We start from the raw sequence: 17,040 nt of genomic DNA, 5'->3' as shown, positions 1-17,040 counted from the left end.
GCTTCTATTTGATAAACTAGTATCTAGGCAAAAGAGTTAAAAAAATTTCATATTGTGCATGAAAATGATTTATAAAAGGTAACTTATGTATCATGATCATGATCTGTATTGATTATTTATTTTTGGTTATGGTATATAGGTGATATGTATCCATATCTTATATAGAGAGAGTCATATAGATCATAGCTAACTCCCATTGTTTTGGGGAGTGCTGTAGTGTCGGGCTAGGCATACAACAGTGCCACACTTTGAATCTCAGTTGAGATTCAGCCCAAACGGTTTTACTGCGGGGCCCATTTATTCTTCATCTTATCCTTAAGTCCGCAGTAACTTTTCCCTCTCTCTTCCCCCTAATGTCGATGCTCGCGCCTCTCTCTCCTCTCGTGCCTGCGCCGTCACCATCGCTTTGCCATGCGTTGTCGATCTCTGGCAGTGCCACGACAGCTGACAACTCTCTCTCAACGTTGCTAATGGCCGCTACTGCCCTTGGCTCGAGCAATTTCTTTCCTCTCCTCTCCATTCCTCGTTTGAGAAGATGGGGCACGGAGATTATGACCGAAGGGGAAAAAGGAAGATGAATAAGCAAAGAGACAAGGATCCACCTCGCCGTGGTCGAGGGAGGTCAACAACAGCAAGAAGTAGTGTAGCTCCAAGGGGACTTGGTGATAGGGGGAGGCGTGAGCAATACATTGAAGATGAGGAGAGGCTAGAGATGACAGGTCATACCACTGATGTCATTCCTAACACCCAACAACATCTCTTAGAGTTTGATGGCAGATACATGAGAGATTTTGAGAGTGAGATCATCATGAGACCTCCAGATGACTCTCGCCAGCATGCAGTTATCAACTATTTCAAGAGTTGGAAGCTAGTGGAAGAGGCAAGAGGGATCAATCCCTATGCAGTGCGCAAGGATTTGGGCATTGATTATAGATTCTGAAATGAGTTTTATTCCAACTTTTATGCCACTGCCATTCTTGCATCCAAGAAAATCAAGATCATTAAGATGCAGTACATTGATTGGGATGAGATGCAGGAGAAGGAGGAGCTTGAGTTTGACAAGGTAATCAAGATTTGTGACAGGTTCTAGCTTTTAGACATCATGGGTTTCCAGTATAACTAGAATGAGGAGGTCCTTGCACAGTTTTATGCCACATACTTCTATGACCCGACCTCTTATGAGATTCACTGGATGACTGATGGTCGGCACTACCGAGTCAACTTTGTCACTTTTCAACCAGATTCTTAGCTTTGAGGAGGAGCACAGAGGTTACACTTACATTCATGATGAGCCTCGAGCTGAGATCCGTGACATCAGTTACATGTGGAGAGATAGAAGGATTGCAGATGGCAAGAGGAGTGGTCTACATAGCTTCTATTACATCCTCAACAACCTCATCAGGAACACCACCAACCTAGAGGATGGAGCAGCCTTAGATATTAATGGCTATATGAGAAATGTGTTGGCTAGATTTGCTCTAGGTGGGGATAGGTTCAATGTCCCTAGATTAATGTGGACTGAGTTGAGATTTATAGTGGACGATGGGAGGAGGGATCTGCCCTATGCCCCATATCTCATGTTCATGATTGAGAGGGTCATTGGATTTTATTTTCCAAAGGATGGGATGCACACCGTCTACAAAATTGAGAAGACTCAGCCAGCTGCAGCTACTTAGGGAGCGGGGAGCTCTCATGCTCATGTAGATATCCCTGAGACTTCTAGCTCTAGGTCTCGCAGAGGAGGAAAGATGAAGAAGTTTGGCAAGTGGTTGAAGGTAATCTTCGGCAAGTGCACCTATGCAGCTAACAGAGCGTATGAGACACAGCTTGAGCAGCGTCAACTGCGTGGATAGGACCTTCCACCACTTCCTCCTATTCTACCTCCTCCATAGTATGACCTTCCAAGTCTCTCCGACATAGATTTAGATGATGAGGAAGAGGAGGAGCAGCAGGGACGAGCAGCAGATTAGGATGAGACCCTGGAGGGATACCGTTAGAGACAGGAGCTGAGGCGTTCCACTCGTTCCACTCACTACACCGCCACTACTCACCATTAGGGTCGTGCATGTATTGACTCCAACGACAATGATGATGATGGTGGTGCTAGGACTACTGCAGGAGGTGATGATATTGATTGGACGGATATCTAGGGAGATGACGAGTAGGTATTGATCTTTCTTTTATTCTTCGCTTTTTGGTGCTTTATGCCAAAGGGGGAGAAAATTAGAGGGGTCAACGACTTTTAACTTTTTGACGCCATGGTCAGCAACTACGCTTCATGTCCTATTCGATGAGTGTTAGTCTTCGCTAGGTGGAAAGTTTGAGAGTCGCTCAAAACTCTAAATTGTGAAATAATGCTACTATTTGACTCTTTGTGTATCGGATATGGACATGTATTGTTTGTGTGGATTAGAAGTAATCTTATTGTGCTAGGTTGCATTTTTTTATCTGAGCTAGTTGTGTGGTGCTTGACTCTGTCTTGCTCATACAATCAGGTGCGGTAGTGTCGCACTCAGCTACAGCAGCAAACACATGTGTGCATAAACTATCATACGCATCACGTATATATTTTCTTGACACAGTCTGCAGCACCCCACAAGAGCATGGATGTAGGGGGAGTCCCGTCGCTCACTAAAATATGAATCTTGGCTTATGCCAATTTGAGAATTCAATTCTCTATTCACATACTTAGGGGGAGGCTCTATACCCATGACTTGAAAGTCTCAGTATTTATTTCATATCTTTTGTAAGCTCTAATTGAGTTGTCATTAATCACCAAAAAGGAAGAGATTGAAAGTGCAATCAAGCCTTAATTGTGGGTTTTGGTGATAATGACAACACAATTAGAGAACTAATGAGATTTATCAAGATGACAAGAAGGAAATTTATATTTGAGGATGCTACACGGAACGGAGGAGTCCCTAATTACAAATATAGATGGCTTCAAACTCAAAGGAGGTTTAAATTCTTTTATATATTGAATTTGAGTATAGAAAAAGCCATACTATAAAAGGGGCACAATGCTTAAGCTAATATGTGCTACCAAGTGCTCAAACAACCATAAGCATCCTCATATTCATAGCCAAGACAGTCTGCACTTCACTATTAACCTTGCTGTCTTGCATGGTGCGAGCTTCGACTCGCCTGACCCCTTGGGTGCGAGCTTCGACTCACCTGACCCCTTGGGCGCGGGCTCCATCTCATCCAACCCTAAGGTCGCGGGCTCTGGCTCGCCCGACCCTTTGGTCGCGGGCTCCGTCTCACCCGACCCTAAGGTCGTGGGCTCTGGATCGCCCGACCCTTTGGTCGCGGGCTCCGTCTCATCTGACCCCAAGGCTACAGGCTCCGGCTCGCCCGACCCTTTGGTCGCGTCATCATCTCACCCGACCTCTTAGGTGCAGTGTCCGTTGAGGGCTGAGGGTATATATACCTTTTCCTTTTCTCACCAACGGCTATCTGCGATTTAAAGTGATCGTTGGGGGTTGTGGGGTATATATACTTTTCCCCTTCCTTTCTAACGGTAACCAACCGGCTCTCTTTTTCCTCACTTCAGCACGCCAAAACAGAGCAGGAGCTCTCTCTCTCTCACTCCATTGTTGACCTCAAGCCCCCAAGCAAATCCATTGATTTCTCTATCAATCCTTGAGGGAAAAGGGTCCAAAACTCGAATAGAGAGCAGCTCCATTGATTCCTAAACTCTAAAAAGCACTTGGTTCACGTCTTAGCCGGCGGTTGTGTTTATTACTTTTGGAGCTTGGCTCCTAGCCGGCTAGAGCGTCGTCCGGTGAGCTTGCCAAGTTTGTGGCAGCACCGGGAGATTTGTAATCACCTCTTGCAGCGATTAAAATAATCCCTCATCTCAAGAGTTCACTCTCTTGACTTGAGAACGAGGTAGGGTTGCAAATCTCTAAGCCTTAGTGGTATACCTCAACAACGTGGACATAGGCAAACCTTAGTGACGAGCTGAACTACGGGATAAATCCTTGTGTCATCTTGTGCTTGTGTTGCTACACTTGTGTTCTTGTTGTTGTTGAGGTGATCTCTAGAGTTTGAGGCTGATCTACTTATGTGAGGTGTTCCCACCACTTTCAACTGTCGATCTGTGATCTACTACTCTGTAGGAAGTTAAGAAATTTACCCAATCTAAATTTTGTCGGGTAGATTTTGAACTGTGAACTAATCTCTCCTGCAGGTGTGGCAGTGTCGCGCTCACAGAGCGGCAGTGCTACGGGTGAATTTGACTTTGCTTTGAGTTGAATTTTTACAGGCCTATTCACCCCCTCTAGGTGTTCCAGTGATCCTACAATATATACACTCCACTCACTTGCATCTATTGATTTCACATGTTAGTGAGATTGGAGAGCCTCTAGTGCATTTGCATTGTTGTTTTTGCATCTTGTGGCACTAGTTGGGCGTGTCGTCTGGTGGACCTCTTGTTACTCTTGGTGATTATCGTCACCTAGCTGGTTTGGAGTTGGAGGGATCATTGAGCTTCTATGGGTGATTGTTGCCGGCTCCAATCAAGCTATTGTAAGGGGCTCTTGTGCTCATCTCCGCAGGAGATCACGAAGAGTAACTCTAGTGGAATGCTCGAGGCTAGTTGGAGTGCATCACTAGATTGATTCTTGCGGCACCCAAGTTGTGGATCCAACTTGTCATGCTAGTTAGCGTGTGAATCATGATTTAGGGACTCGCTACAATGAGGACGTAGGTTGCCGCAAGCAACCGAACCACGGAGGTAATCCTTGATCTTCTAACTCCGTCTTCAGCTCAGAAGCACAAAACTTCTAAAAAAGGGGAACAATAGCAAGGTTGAGTATTACTCAGCAAGCCGCACCAATGATGCAAACCTTCAAGAGGAGCCAAGGGAGGTTTGTGTTTATTTGCATAAAGGCAGTTGTAAACATCTGACTTATTATGCACTGGAGCAAGAAGCTATTTCTCTCTCTCTCTATTTGTTCTAAAAATGAACTAGGAGCCGATGAAGTTTACCAAATCGGGTCTTAATTAAATGCATGGATTTGTGGACAAAACAGAACCGCAAAAGATATTTTGTGAATGGAGGGAGTATATGTTGATATTAATTTACCTGTGAATGGTGGGATTATATGTTGATACTAATTTCTCATGACAAAATTTAGTTCAGATGTCATAAACCACTTTTGGTAATTGAAAAACAATGCAATTTTAAGTACTGCTCGTGCACATATAAATGACAATGCTAGGCTATGACAAGTACTTCATGTAAATGTAAAGTAATAAATAGTAACACATACCATTACCCTTAGTAGCTGAAGCCTATCTTCATCATTAGACATGAAGATTATTATTCATTATTAGATTATTTAAGTGTAATCTTCATTGCAACTAATACATCTACCATTAGAAGTGTAACAATCTTCGTCATTTAAGATGGATCTTAGCATTGCTTCAATACAAACATGTTCTCAACATGCTTCAACCTCTTGAATGAAAGAACCAAACAAGATGAAAATTTGTAAAACATATGCCGGCATCGAGCAAAAAATGGATTTTGAAGATTGGCACAAGGACTCAGTGTTTAATAGGATCATGCCCCTCATTCTCATCCTCCGTTACATATTTGATTTTGACACGTGGAGTAATGTTTGTGAATTTGGAGGAGAGATGAACTCCGTTCCTATTCCAAAGGAGATTGTGACAGTAAAATCGGAACCGTGGAGCCCAGCAGCAGTTGCGAAGAAACGAGAAGACCAAACACAGCCCAAGAGACCCCCGCGCGACGCGCCTCGACCCCCTTCTATCGTGTCCAATCCCGCCGCGCGCCCCTTCGGCCGCACCGCACCGAAGCAAACCACCACCAGGCCAGAGGGCCAAGTCCCAACCAAACCCCTCCCGGCCTCCCCCCAAATCCGAAGCCGAAAAAAAAAACAACCAACATTTTTCCTTCCCCATTTTCTCCACCCACGAACTCGTCGTCTCCCATCCCCGGCCGCCGCCGCCTCATCCCTCCCCCCTCCCCTCCGTTCCCTCACCCCACCAAAACCCTAGCCGCCGCACCTAAGCGAGCTCGCGCTCCCCTCTCCCCGCCGCCACGGCTGTCTAGATCCCGCGCGCCCCCTAGGGCTTCAGGGCCCCGCGTCGCCAGCTTCCGCATCTGGGTTGGTGGTGTTCCCGCTAGGGTTGGCCCGCCATGCCTCGGAGCTCGCGTCACAGGTCGCACCGGTCCCACATGCGGGGAGGGTCCGCGGACCGGTCGGAGTCAGAGGGCGAGGAGTCGGCTCCGGTCGCCGGCGCGCGGGAGGAGGCCTCGGCGGCGGCTAGGGTTTCCAGAGATCCCGAGCCCGAGAGGCGCCGCTCGTCCTCGGGGAAGGAGGCCGTGAGATCGGGGAACGGGTACGCGGAGCACGGGAAGAAGAGGAAGGAGAGGGTTGAGGAGGCCGTGGTGGATGTGGTCAGCGACCGGTGGAACAGTGGCGTCTGCGACGATCACCTGGTCGACAAGAGGTCCAAGAGTGAGACCTTTGGGCATGCTGAAGTGGAGAAACTGGCCGACAAGTCTAGGGGATCAGGGGATGAGTCCAAGAGGTCAAGCAGGCGGGCGGTGGTTGTGGATGACAGGGCTGACGAGGTTGCGTCCAAGAGTGACTCTGGGAAGCGGAGGTCAGAGAAAGAGAAGGAATTGGGGAGGAAGGAGAGTACTGGGCATTATAAGGATGACAGAGATAGGGAGAGGGAGAAAGAAAGGGAAAGAGAGAAAGAATGGGAGCGGCAGAAGGAGAGAGATAGAGAGCGTGACAAGGAAAGAGAACGGGAGAAGGAGAGGGAGAGAGAACGGGAACGGGAGCGGGAGAAAGACAGGGATCGAGAGCGGGACAGGGAACGGGAGAGGGAGCGCGAGAGGCAGAAGGAGCGCGAGAGGGACAAGAAAGATTATGATTCCAAGCATGAGAGGTATGAGGATGGTGGTGGCAGAAAGAGTGTCTCGAAGACGAGTAGGACGGAAGAGGAGGCCTACTCGTATAGGAGAGATGCAGATGCCAATGGTAAGTAGCCCATTTTCTACTTGTTCTCCCCAATACCAATAGCATTCCTGCTCTATGTACGATTATATGCCATGTTCCTACGCAACGTGTTACATTTTTCTTATCCTGATTTCATTTAGAGCCTACCCCAACTTGTTTGGGACTGACAGGCTTTGTTGTTGTTTGATTTCATTTAGAGTTTTGCATGATGCTATCGTTATTTTAAATAGTGGTAGCATATATTAATAAACTTGGCGAAAATGGTTGTAACCTGTGGAGTTCATAGTGTTCCTACATTTGTATTCTTTTCTACCACACTGAACGATTTAATATCCATGTTTCCCTTTGCTACATTAAACCCTGTTCTGCTTATTATATATAGCTTACAGCTTGATATCTTGTTGTAAAGTTATATGAAACCGTATTTATTGTACTTCTGATCTATTGCCTTTGATAGTGATGGGCCCTGTCTCAGTGAAGTAGCTGGATAGTATACTTTGAAGAGCTTTTTTGCTCTATGTTGAATGGTGTTTACCTATGTACTTGTTTTACCTGAATTCTACTTGTTTGAGTTTCCTTATATATGTTTTTTTGGTTTGTTTTCTTTTCTTTTGCTAAGCATTGCCTTCTAAACTACTTCTTTTGGAGACAGAAATTTCAGCAAAAGAGAAGTACAATAATCCTGATATGCAAGCTGACAAACACAACCGAAGAAAAGATGATTCTGAAGATACAGATAAGTGGCCCGCTGACAATAGAGACAGCGATGACAGAAAGACCCTCTCCAGATATGAACATGCTAAATCTAGGAGTTCTAAGGAACAAAGGTTTGATGATGACAAGTATAAGGAAAAGTACAAGGATGATTACGGAAGGGATAAAAGGCAACATGACAACAAGTTTTCTGATGAGCGAGTGGCCCGTGGTCATGAAAGTGATAGAGCTGATTATAAGAGTGCTAAAGATGGGCACAGAAGCTCAGAGAGCCATTACAGAAAGGATGCAGTTCAAGATGTTGATCATTATGAGGATTATGGCAATAGGTACAAGGAAACTAGAGGGAAAAAACGACCTCCAGAGGAAAATGATGACCAATACGATTTAAAGCCTCCAAGCACACGTGATCAACGTGTGCATTTGGAAAAATCTTCAGGCAGTGGGCGTCTGGATTCTCTGATTGAGAGAGCAAGACCAGATCGTAGTTCTAGTCCAAGTAAAATCCACTCAAGAAGTTCACCTAGCCCAAGTTCTTATCACGACAAGGATCAAAGCCGGTAACTTTTATTCTATATGGTTATACATATACTGCACTCATCTCTTACAAGGGTGCAGCATTGTAGCTGTACCTTGTCCTAGTATCACAGTAATCTGTTTATTATATATTTCTATTTAATGTTAACTATGAGTATTTGTTCCTTACTAATGACATGTATTATGTGCATAGTTTGTGTGCTAAATCATTGCAGTATTTCTATGCATAAGGTAGCTGGTCATCTTTGTGGCAGAAAAAAGCTTGATAGAACTATTGCCATTTTCGATTCAATTGTTTTTCTATTGGCTGATAATTTTTGAGGTGAAATAATTGCTAGCATTGTGGGCTAATGAATTAAGTTTCAGAGGGTGTCCCTGAAATTAGCTTTCATGAATTATTGTTTGTCAGTTATATTTGCTAACTACAGTTGTTTTGGGTGATAAATTATTTGAAGAGACTATCTATTGTTAGTTGTAATAGATCTGTAGGTCGGGAAGTTCCTTTTGAGGTCACAGTTTATTTATCAGATACAGTTTGGTTGGCTCCTTGTGGTTGGTTTTATTTCTAGCCTTAAAAAACTGTCTCATGTTAGTAAGTTCCAGAATGGATCAGTTGGTTCATGGCTGGGGAGTTCCTTTATGAGGTGCAGGGTTAATATTTTTCTATCTAAAATAGTTTATTTGGCTTCTTGCGAATTGATTTTTTTAATAATCCACATAAAAGAAAAACTATATATTGTTTCAGTGGGTGTCACCATGGATGTTGATCTTCCTAGCCAGCACCTCTCTTATTTAGTTTACAGAGGTTGTTGGCCAAGTGAGGCTTGATCATTCCTTGAACTTCATGGTATCTGTTTTAGATATTGTTTTTTTTTGACAACTTTAGATGTTGGTTTTAGATTGTCAAATATTGCAATCTTGTAATCAATTAACAGATTTTGGGGTTAAGTTATCTGCATTCCTCTTGTATGCTTTGTTTCTTCTAACATCTGAAATGGTTAATTATTGATGTCCAGGCATGGATCTAAAGCAATAGACCATGGAAAGAGAGAAATGCCATATGATGAGAGAAATAGTCGGCCAAGAACATCTTCTGGTAGAGAAAGGACACCTGCTTCTAGACTTCGTGACAGGGATGCAGAAAATTGGTCTTCTGAAAGGCTTAAACAGAAGGATGATCACCAGCCTCGTGAGGTAGCATTGGAAATTTCTACATCATCACACTATGAACGCACACCTAGGAAAGATAAGCATACTTCACCAAAACAGCTGTCTGAAAAATCTCCATCCTCAGGTGACCAGAGGTTTTCAGGTAGGCTTAGTGGTGGGCGTAGTCTAGATAGTAAAGGAGAAAGAAACAGCCTTACGAAATACAGAGATAGAGATAGTGACCTAGCCCAAGAACGATCACATCATCAAGATCGAACACCAGCTAAAGTTCTGTTCAGAGAGCCAACACCGTCAAATTCATCCATAAGTAGAGGTGGTCATTTTTCGGGCAGTTCACCAAATCATCCTCTGCCACCTTCTGCAAGGAACAGTGACTCTTCCTTCCTTGGTCCGCATGATGATGACCGTAGGCCTCAAAATGGAGATAGGAGGTTCCATGGTCATCAAAAGAGGAATGACATGAATTCTGTCCGTGGACATGGGCATGCCTGGAACAATCCACCAAACTGGCCTTCTCCAGTTTCTAATGGTTTTGTCCCCATCCAACATGGTGGTGCTCCTGGTTTTCATCCGCCTGTCCATCAGTTTCCAGGCCCACCTATGTTTAACCTTAGACCTCAAATGAAGTTAAACCAACCTGGAGTTTCATATCCCATGCATGATGCTGTTGATAGGTTTTCGACCCACATGCGCCCATTTGGGTGGCCTAATCATCTGGATGAATCATGCCCACCTCATATGCAAGTTTGGAATGGAGGCAGTGGTGTGTTTCCTGGTGAACCCTATATGTATGGTAGGCAAGGGTGGGATCAGAATAGACCTCATGCTGGCAGCAGGGGTTGGGAGCTGACTGGTGATGTATCCAAGGGACCAAGTGATGTGCCGGATGCTGAACTTCCGGTAGCTGAGCCTGACTCTGCAATTACTGCTGTTTCTGATTCTGGTGGACAACACAATCTTCAACCTCAGGCCGAGCAGAAGGAAATTCCACACTTGACTGCTGAAACAATTGAAGCAAAGGATGATGATTCTAAAAGGTCAAAAAGTTTGGAAGCTCCTCAAGGAGCACAACTTGTGACTTCTATGCAGTTAAAGAATGGTGCAGTCTTTTCTAAAAACTATCTATCCAGGATCAGTGTCTCACATGATCTTGTTGAGTCAGAGTTATACAAAAGGTGCATATCCTTGCTGGGAGACTTGGGCGTAACAAAAGCCTCTCGTTTGGTTAGGAATGAACTTCAGGTATTTGCATTCGTTAAAATTTATTTAGGTTTCTGTTTCCTCACTTTTATATTCTTATTATGGTTGCTACTATGTTTCTAAAGCAGGATAATGGAAATATTGAAAAAATGTCTACAAAATATGGAAGCTTCAACCCTCTCACTTCACGTTACCTCAAGGGTGACAGTACAATCTTTCAGGCAAGCTCTTTTTTCTCTACCAATCTTCTCTAGAACTTCTATTTGAAAGTAAAAACATCTGTTTATTGTTCACTATTGGATATCTGTATAGCTCTATTACACAAATTAGCTATCAGTTTATTGATTGATACGGAAATGTTAACTTTCTCCTTTTCGACAATGACAGAGAGCTTTGGCCCTTCATAAGAACCAGACTCAAAAGGGTTTAATTACTGCATCTGCATTTGTAAAAATGGAAGAGAACATGGATGTACGAGAAGATGACCATGACATGGAAATGCTTGAACCAGTGGTGAGCAATCCTGCTCTGCAACGTTACACTGATGTCATGGGGGAAGGATCACTGTCAAAACAGGAACTTGGTGATGGCATTGGGGGAACCATTCCAGCAACTCTAGGATCTGGGGGTCTGGATGCGCCTCCAGAAATTCCCCTTCCCCAACCTGAGGTGGTGGTGGCAACAACAGCAATCACACAGCCTAACAAGGACATGGAGGATGTGTTGCCTCCAGCAATTGAGGATGGTGCACTACAAGCAACCCTTGAACATGCTGTTGGCATACTGGAAGTTACACCTGCTGATGGCTTGGAGGATGTTGCACCTTCTGCTGTTGGAGAATCAGGTGATGACATGGAAATTATACCCCCTGCTATGGCAGAACCTCGAGTAGGCAAGGAAGCTGCTCCTGTTGCTAGCCCTGCTGATAGTCAAGAGAAGCCCTCCATCATGCAAGATACTGAGACAGGTATGGAGGTTGAGGTTGATAAGGTTAACGGTGATAGTCCTTTGGTCGGTAGGGTGAGCTCTATCCTTGGCACCAAACTTGATGTTGCTGCAACTGATGGGGATTCTGAAGCTTTGTTGGTGGAAAGTAGGGTAAATTTAAGTCGGATACCTAATTCCCCAGAAAGTACACATTGAACTCCTTTTATTCCATTTTAATTACTTTTTGTCTGAGGGTCTTGTGCCCTCAGCCTAGCTTTTTGAGCTGCCATATTTTGTTTACATCTGGGTGTTCTTTTATAGTTTAATGTTCGCAGTGAGATAGGTATGCTTATGGGGAACTTGGACGTACCTGTGGAATGCAGGACCTGCTGCAATGGCACGCCTCAAGTAGTCCGTGCCGTCCAGCTGCGTTTTTGTTTTCTGCTTGGGCGCACTTGTGCACCTTATTGGCATGAATGTCTCGCTGCAGCTTTTGCTAAGGTCGTCCCATGGCTCGGCCACCCTTTCTCATGAAACATTTTTCTGGGATGGGATTGTTAGGAAAAATGAGGGTCCCAAATAAAAAGTGCATTAGTGTTTCGTCCTTTTTATTATCTGCCAGCTAGTTTAGATATGCTTCATTGCCCAGGTATGTTAGTTCTATTGACATTCACAAGTTTAATTGAAAAGTACCAAAATTTGGTATGAGATTGGAATTTTACTTCTAATCTATTTGCTGATTCTCACTTTTCACTAAGCAAAAATAGTACTGTTAGGCTTGTATAACTTTAATGATATTACGGCATCTCATTCTCATTAGGCTATAGAATCTCTATATCCGTCTCCTCACATGGAGCAACTTCTCCAGTGGACCTAGAGCCTTTTTAGAAAACATGTGGCAGCTTCTCGAGTGGACCTAGAGTCTTTTTAGAGAAAACGTGTAGCAAAAATAGTTTCAGTGGTAGTTTTGTAATAATTTACATTAAGTTTGTGAGTAGTTAGGACAAGCCATTTTTTTTTTTGCTTTGGTCGCTCCATAAAAAAATGATTAAGTTTGTGAGGAGTTAGGAGAAACCAATTTTTTTGGCTTTGGCTCCTCTACAAAAATAGCTTTAGCTACTTTGAGTTCCTCATAAGGAGTCGGTTTTTAGACGCTCGTTTGGCGTGACTCTTGCAAGGAGCTGGAGCTAGAGCCCTGTTAAACATGGCCTTAGGCGCACGTGTATTTGTGGCATGACTATTCGTTGTATCTCTTTGTACCATAGAGAATATTCTTAGATAGACCCATATCAATCAGTATGGCAACCTCCCTACCTACTGTTCCTAAATCTTGTACTCCCCGTCCCAAAATCAATTAATTTGTAGCATATCTTAGATAAATTAGCTTGAAGCCGAAAAGGCTTGACGTCACTAACTAATTGTTAGCTTGGTGCTGAAAAGGTTTGACGTCACTGACTAATTGTTGGCTTGGAGCTGAAAAGACTTGACCATCACTAACTAATTGGCGGCGAGGGCCGAGCAATCTAGAGACGTCATTGCTGTTGCGTGTTTGTGAAGGCACCGTGTGAGAGGCACCAGGAGGGGAGGGAAGAGGACAGGAGGGGTCGAGTGGATTTTGAATACCTAGGATTTTTTTATCCAAACCATGCATTTTGGTCTCGGGGCAACGAATATGCGCGTCAGGTCTACACTTGAGTGATGTTAATCTATGGAATATGGATCAACTAAATTCCTGTTGCACCTAGCGTGACGTCGACCTTAAGGTTGAGCTAGCTTTAAGGGGCAATCTTATATACACCAACACTCCTTAGGACCAAACTACGAGATTAGAGGTTTGGTCTCAAGGAAGAAACAAATTTGGCTTCCTACCTTTGGTGTTGTGGATGGTTCCTTGTAGAAGAGGTCGTAGTGCATCCTTGTGGAGGTCAATGACGTGTTCGAGTCCTATTTTTTGCTAATGAGAAGAAGCATGTTGACATGGTGGAATCGAGTGCTAAGGAGGCGGTGGTGGCGGCTACACACATGAGAGGGAGAGGATTAGGCAGCGCTAAATCCAGGTAGTCGGAACCGACGATGATGCACTGGCCACCAAATTTGAGTTTGGTCTCTCTATATCTACAGATTTTGGAGGGGAACAATGGATAGGGACGGAAGGAGAGGGAGAGTGGAAGGCTGACCCCCCCCCCCAGATTCCATCGAAGAGCAAAAGATGATTGGGTTTAGCCATTTAGGAAAGAGAATAGGATGAGGAGAGATGAACAATACATAGTTCTTTGATTCAAGCATGGACCTTGCCTTAAAGTCTACTTGAGGCCTTGTACATATAAAATCTCATCCTTAAGGTCATGCCCAACCTCATATGCTTTTGATGTCTTATAAATCCGTGCTTAAGTTTTTTGTGATGAGGTCAACTAAGAATTTGGTTAACTGGATTTTGAGAAGGCTTATGATATATTGGGAATTTCTTGAAGAGTTGATGCAGAGGAAGAACTTTGATAGATAATGGATTGAATGGATTATGTAGCTATTCCATTGTGGTAGAGTGGAAATTATCTTGAATGGTAAGAAAGGAGATTGCTTTAGAAGTTATGGTTTTGCCACCACTGTTTTTATTATCTTGTGAGTGATGATCTTCCTGAGGTGTTAAAATTGCTTAAGTAAAAGAAGATTATCCAAGGGCTTATGCCAAATATAGGGGAGGGTGGTATCACACATCCACAATATGCAGATGACACTATTCTGTTCTTTGAACCCACATATGGCAAACACCATGAACTTGGGATTTCTTATTTTCTGCTAAAGGAAATGTCTAGTATGATAATTAACTACAATAAGAGTGAAATTATTATGGTGCAGATGAGCAGAGAAAGTGGAGAGGGGGTTACCTACACTTTTAATTGTAAGAGTGGATCTTTGCCATTGAAGTATTTGGGTATACCTGTTAGTGATGTGAACTTAACTAAAGCAGAGTTGAGTGAGAAAAATAAGGTGAGAAATAGGCTAGAAACTTGGAAGTGTGGAAGTTTCTCTTATGGAGGCAAATCAATTGTGTTGAACACTTATCTAACCATTATTCCATGTATATAATGGGCTTTTATTGGTTGCATGAGGGAAATGATCAAGTGCTCAACATCATGAGAGACAAGTTCTTCTGGGCTAGAGTAGCAAGAAACAAGAAGTATCAAATGATTAAGGAGGGCCTAGCTAACCTAATGAATTTTGTGGCTTAGGCTTATATTGAGTCCAGAGCCTTGAATACTGCTATATTAGCTAAGTGGATCTCATGATTGGAAGTGGAGAGGATAATATTCATTTCAGAGTGTTAAGAGCCAAATACCTTAACATTAAGTTTTTTTCTTCTAGATTAAGAATAGAGATGTTTCCTAGTTTTAGGGTAGCTTCCAAGAAGCCAGATATTAGTATGAAAGAGGGAGAGCAGTGGTTGTAGGTAATGGTAAACACACCAGATTATAAGATTATGTGTGGATACCTATGTGTTGCCACAAGCACAACACATCTTTGTGGCAAAAGCTTACTAGAGGCAAATGAATCCAAGATTCAGAAGAAGGTTTGGGTAGGAAGAACTAGAGGAGTGGCTAGAACTACAAAACTCATTGAATGAAATCAAGCTGCAAGATACCAAAGATGTGGTGGTCTTGAAATTGGTGAGGTCTTAGGAATTTCTCTACTAGATCACTTTATAGGTTGATTACTTGTGGAACTATGATTAATAATAGAATGTTGATACCTAGAGCACCAAGCTCCCTCTGAAAATCCATATTTTCATGTGGATGACTTGGTATAATAGAATCCAAATTGTAGATCAACTACTTTAAAAGAAACAAGAGGGTTCAAAGAATTGCAAACTTTATGACAAAGAGTAGGATGTGGATCACCTGTTTTTCAAATGTCCTTTAGCAATGGTATGCTCAATGCTGGTGCTCGATTAGAGACATGTTTGCATTGGAGGCCACTCCTATTAGTCTATAGGTCCACACTGAGATCTTTCTTCCTAAAGTAGGGAATAAAGGAAACTAGTGGGAATTTTTTTATTAGCTGGAGTAGTTTGGTATTATGGAAGACACACAATAATTAGGTGTTTAATAATGTCTTAGTTAGATCTATCAAGGTTGTAAGTATAAAAAAAGATCTATTAGGGTTGTGGCTTACAAAACACTTGGATTCTGTAGTAATGGAAGGTGCCATGGAAGGAGGAGGATCAACGGCGACCAGAGCCTAAACTGGTCAATATGAAGGAAATTTTGTCTTCCTAGTGACATATGCCAAGTTTTATGTGTTCTCTTTGGTAATTTTCTTTTCTATTTTAGCTTTATAGTAGAAGTTTTCAGCGAAGAAGTTATTTATATGGAGGGAGTAGTTACATGGCAAAAACTTGTCCTTAGACATTACTCTTCCTTTCAAAGATCTCCTAAAACATTATAGCTTTTTTTAGAAAATTTGGATGCACAATCATATATGGGACTGCTTTGATATCAACAATTAGTATTTATGTGTTGGCTAGATATGAATATGATTGTTTGATCTAGTAATTCTTTTTCTATAATGTAGCACATCCAGTTTTCATGTATTCTTTTCAAAGAAATTTTCTCTTCCTTTTCTCAATAGAATTTTCTTGTTTCCTTAAAAAGGAAAAGGAATTTTCTTGTCCTTTAACTAGATGTTACTTGTCGGGGACCAATACTAGGGTACCTGAAGAGGAGGAGCTAATGGTCATCAACATTGATTCATCCGAGCAGTCGCACGGGCTCCGCCTCGCCCGACCTCTAGGTCAGGGGCCCCGCCATGCCCGACCTCTGGGTCGGGGGCTCTACCTCGCCCGGCCTCTGGGCCAGGGGCTCCGCCTCGCCTGACCCCTCAGGCACGGCTCCTGACGGAAGCCCGTACCGCCGCCAACCACTACGGGCCAGAAAGTACAACCCAAGGTCAAACTTCTAGCATCATGCAGGAAGCGGGCACATCTCAACATGACCCATGCCCACGACATGTCACTCCAGGGAACTCACATCACCAACAGTGAAGGACGTGTGGTCACTATACTGCCTACTCCTTGTACGGCCGCTGGTCAGCACGCTGGTTCACCGCGTTGCCCATTGGGACGGAATGGGATGTCATGACCCGCTGACAACGCTGGGGCGTGGCATCAGCGGCGAACAGGCACCCGATGTGGAGCCATCCTTGTCACCATCTGTAGTGTCGGCGGGATCTGCATAAAGGAGAAGAAAGTCCCGGTGATCCTGGAAGGCTTCCTGTCCTTGGCTCTTCTCCCTCTTTCTCTCTGTGTAACCTGCTCTTCCCCTTCGTCTATAAGAGGGGAAGCAGGACGCCCTAGGAGAGAGGAGGGTGGTTCACCTCTACATGGCTGTAGACATTAGAACACATGCCCAAACACGCCTTAGGAGCACATGCACATTAGAGACTTGGGACCTGTCCCTCTCTCACTCGTTTGTAACCCCTACTATAAACTTTT

The 17,040-nt window shown here is 43.7% G+C and overlaps 1 protein-coding gene across 2 annotated transcripts; it reads left to right on the top strand.

The window, feature by feature from the left end:
- The first annotated feature begins 5,908 nt into the window (after positions 1–5,908).
- LOC136450243 (uncharacterized) lies at positions 5,909–12,202 on the top strand. Of its 2 annotated transcripts, none has more exons than XM_066450618.1 (5): positions 5,909–7,025; positions 7,657–8,278; positions 9,272–10,667; positions 10,751–10,846; positions 11,013–12,202. In XM_066450618.1, exons 1-5 carry the CDS (start codon positions 6,173–6,175, stop codon positions 11,766–11,768), a joined length of 3,723 nt encoding a protein of 1,240 aa, XP_066306715.1. In that variant the 5' UTR covers positions 5,909–6,172; the 3' UTR covers positions 11,769–12,202. The 2 variants fall into 2 exon arrangements, with proteins under 2 accessions (XP_066306715.1, XP_066306716.1); XM_066450619.1 differs by having other exon boundaries at positions 5,916–7,025; positions 10,754–10,846; positions 11,013–12,201.
- Positions 12,203–17,040: the final 4,838 nt, after the last annotated feature.

The sequence above is a fragment of the Miscanthus floridulus genome, chromosome 5, assembly GCF_019320115.1.
Source record: "Miscanthus floridulus cultivar M001 chromosome 5, ASM1932011v1, whole genome shotgun sequence".
Classification (NCBI taxonomy): domain Eukaryota; kingdom Viridiplantae; phylum Streptophyta; class Magnoliopsida; order Poales; family Poaceae; genus Miscanthus; species Miscanthus floridulus.
This window is presented reverse-complemented; position numbering and strand designations above follow the sequence as displayed.

Bases quoted from the DNA above. Each gene is read 5' to 3' on its own strand.
- LOC136450243 (XM_066450618.1), top strand. From the start codon at position 6,173: ATGCCTCGGAGCTCGCGTCACAGGTCGCACCGGTCCCACATGCGGGGA. The intron at 8,279-9,271 runs GTAACTTTTATT...ATTGATGTCCAG, and splicing joins CACGACAAGGATCAAAGCCG to GCATGGATCTAAAGCAATAG. The intron at 10,847-11,012 runs GCAAGCTCTTTT...CGACAATGACAG, and splicing joins GTGACAGTACAATCTTTCAG to AGAGCTTTGGCCCTTCATAA.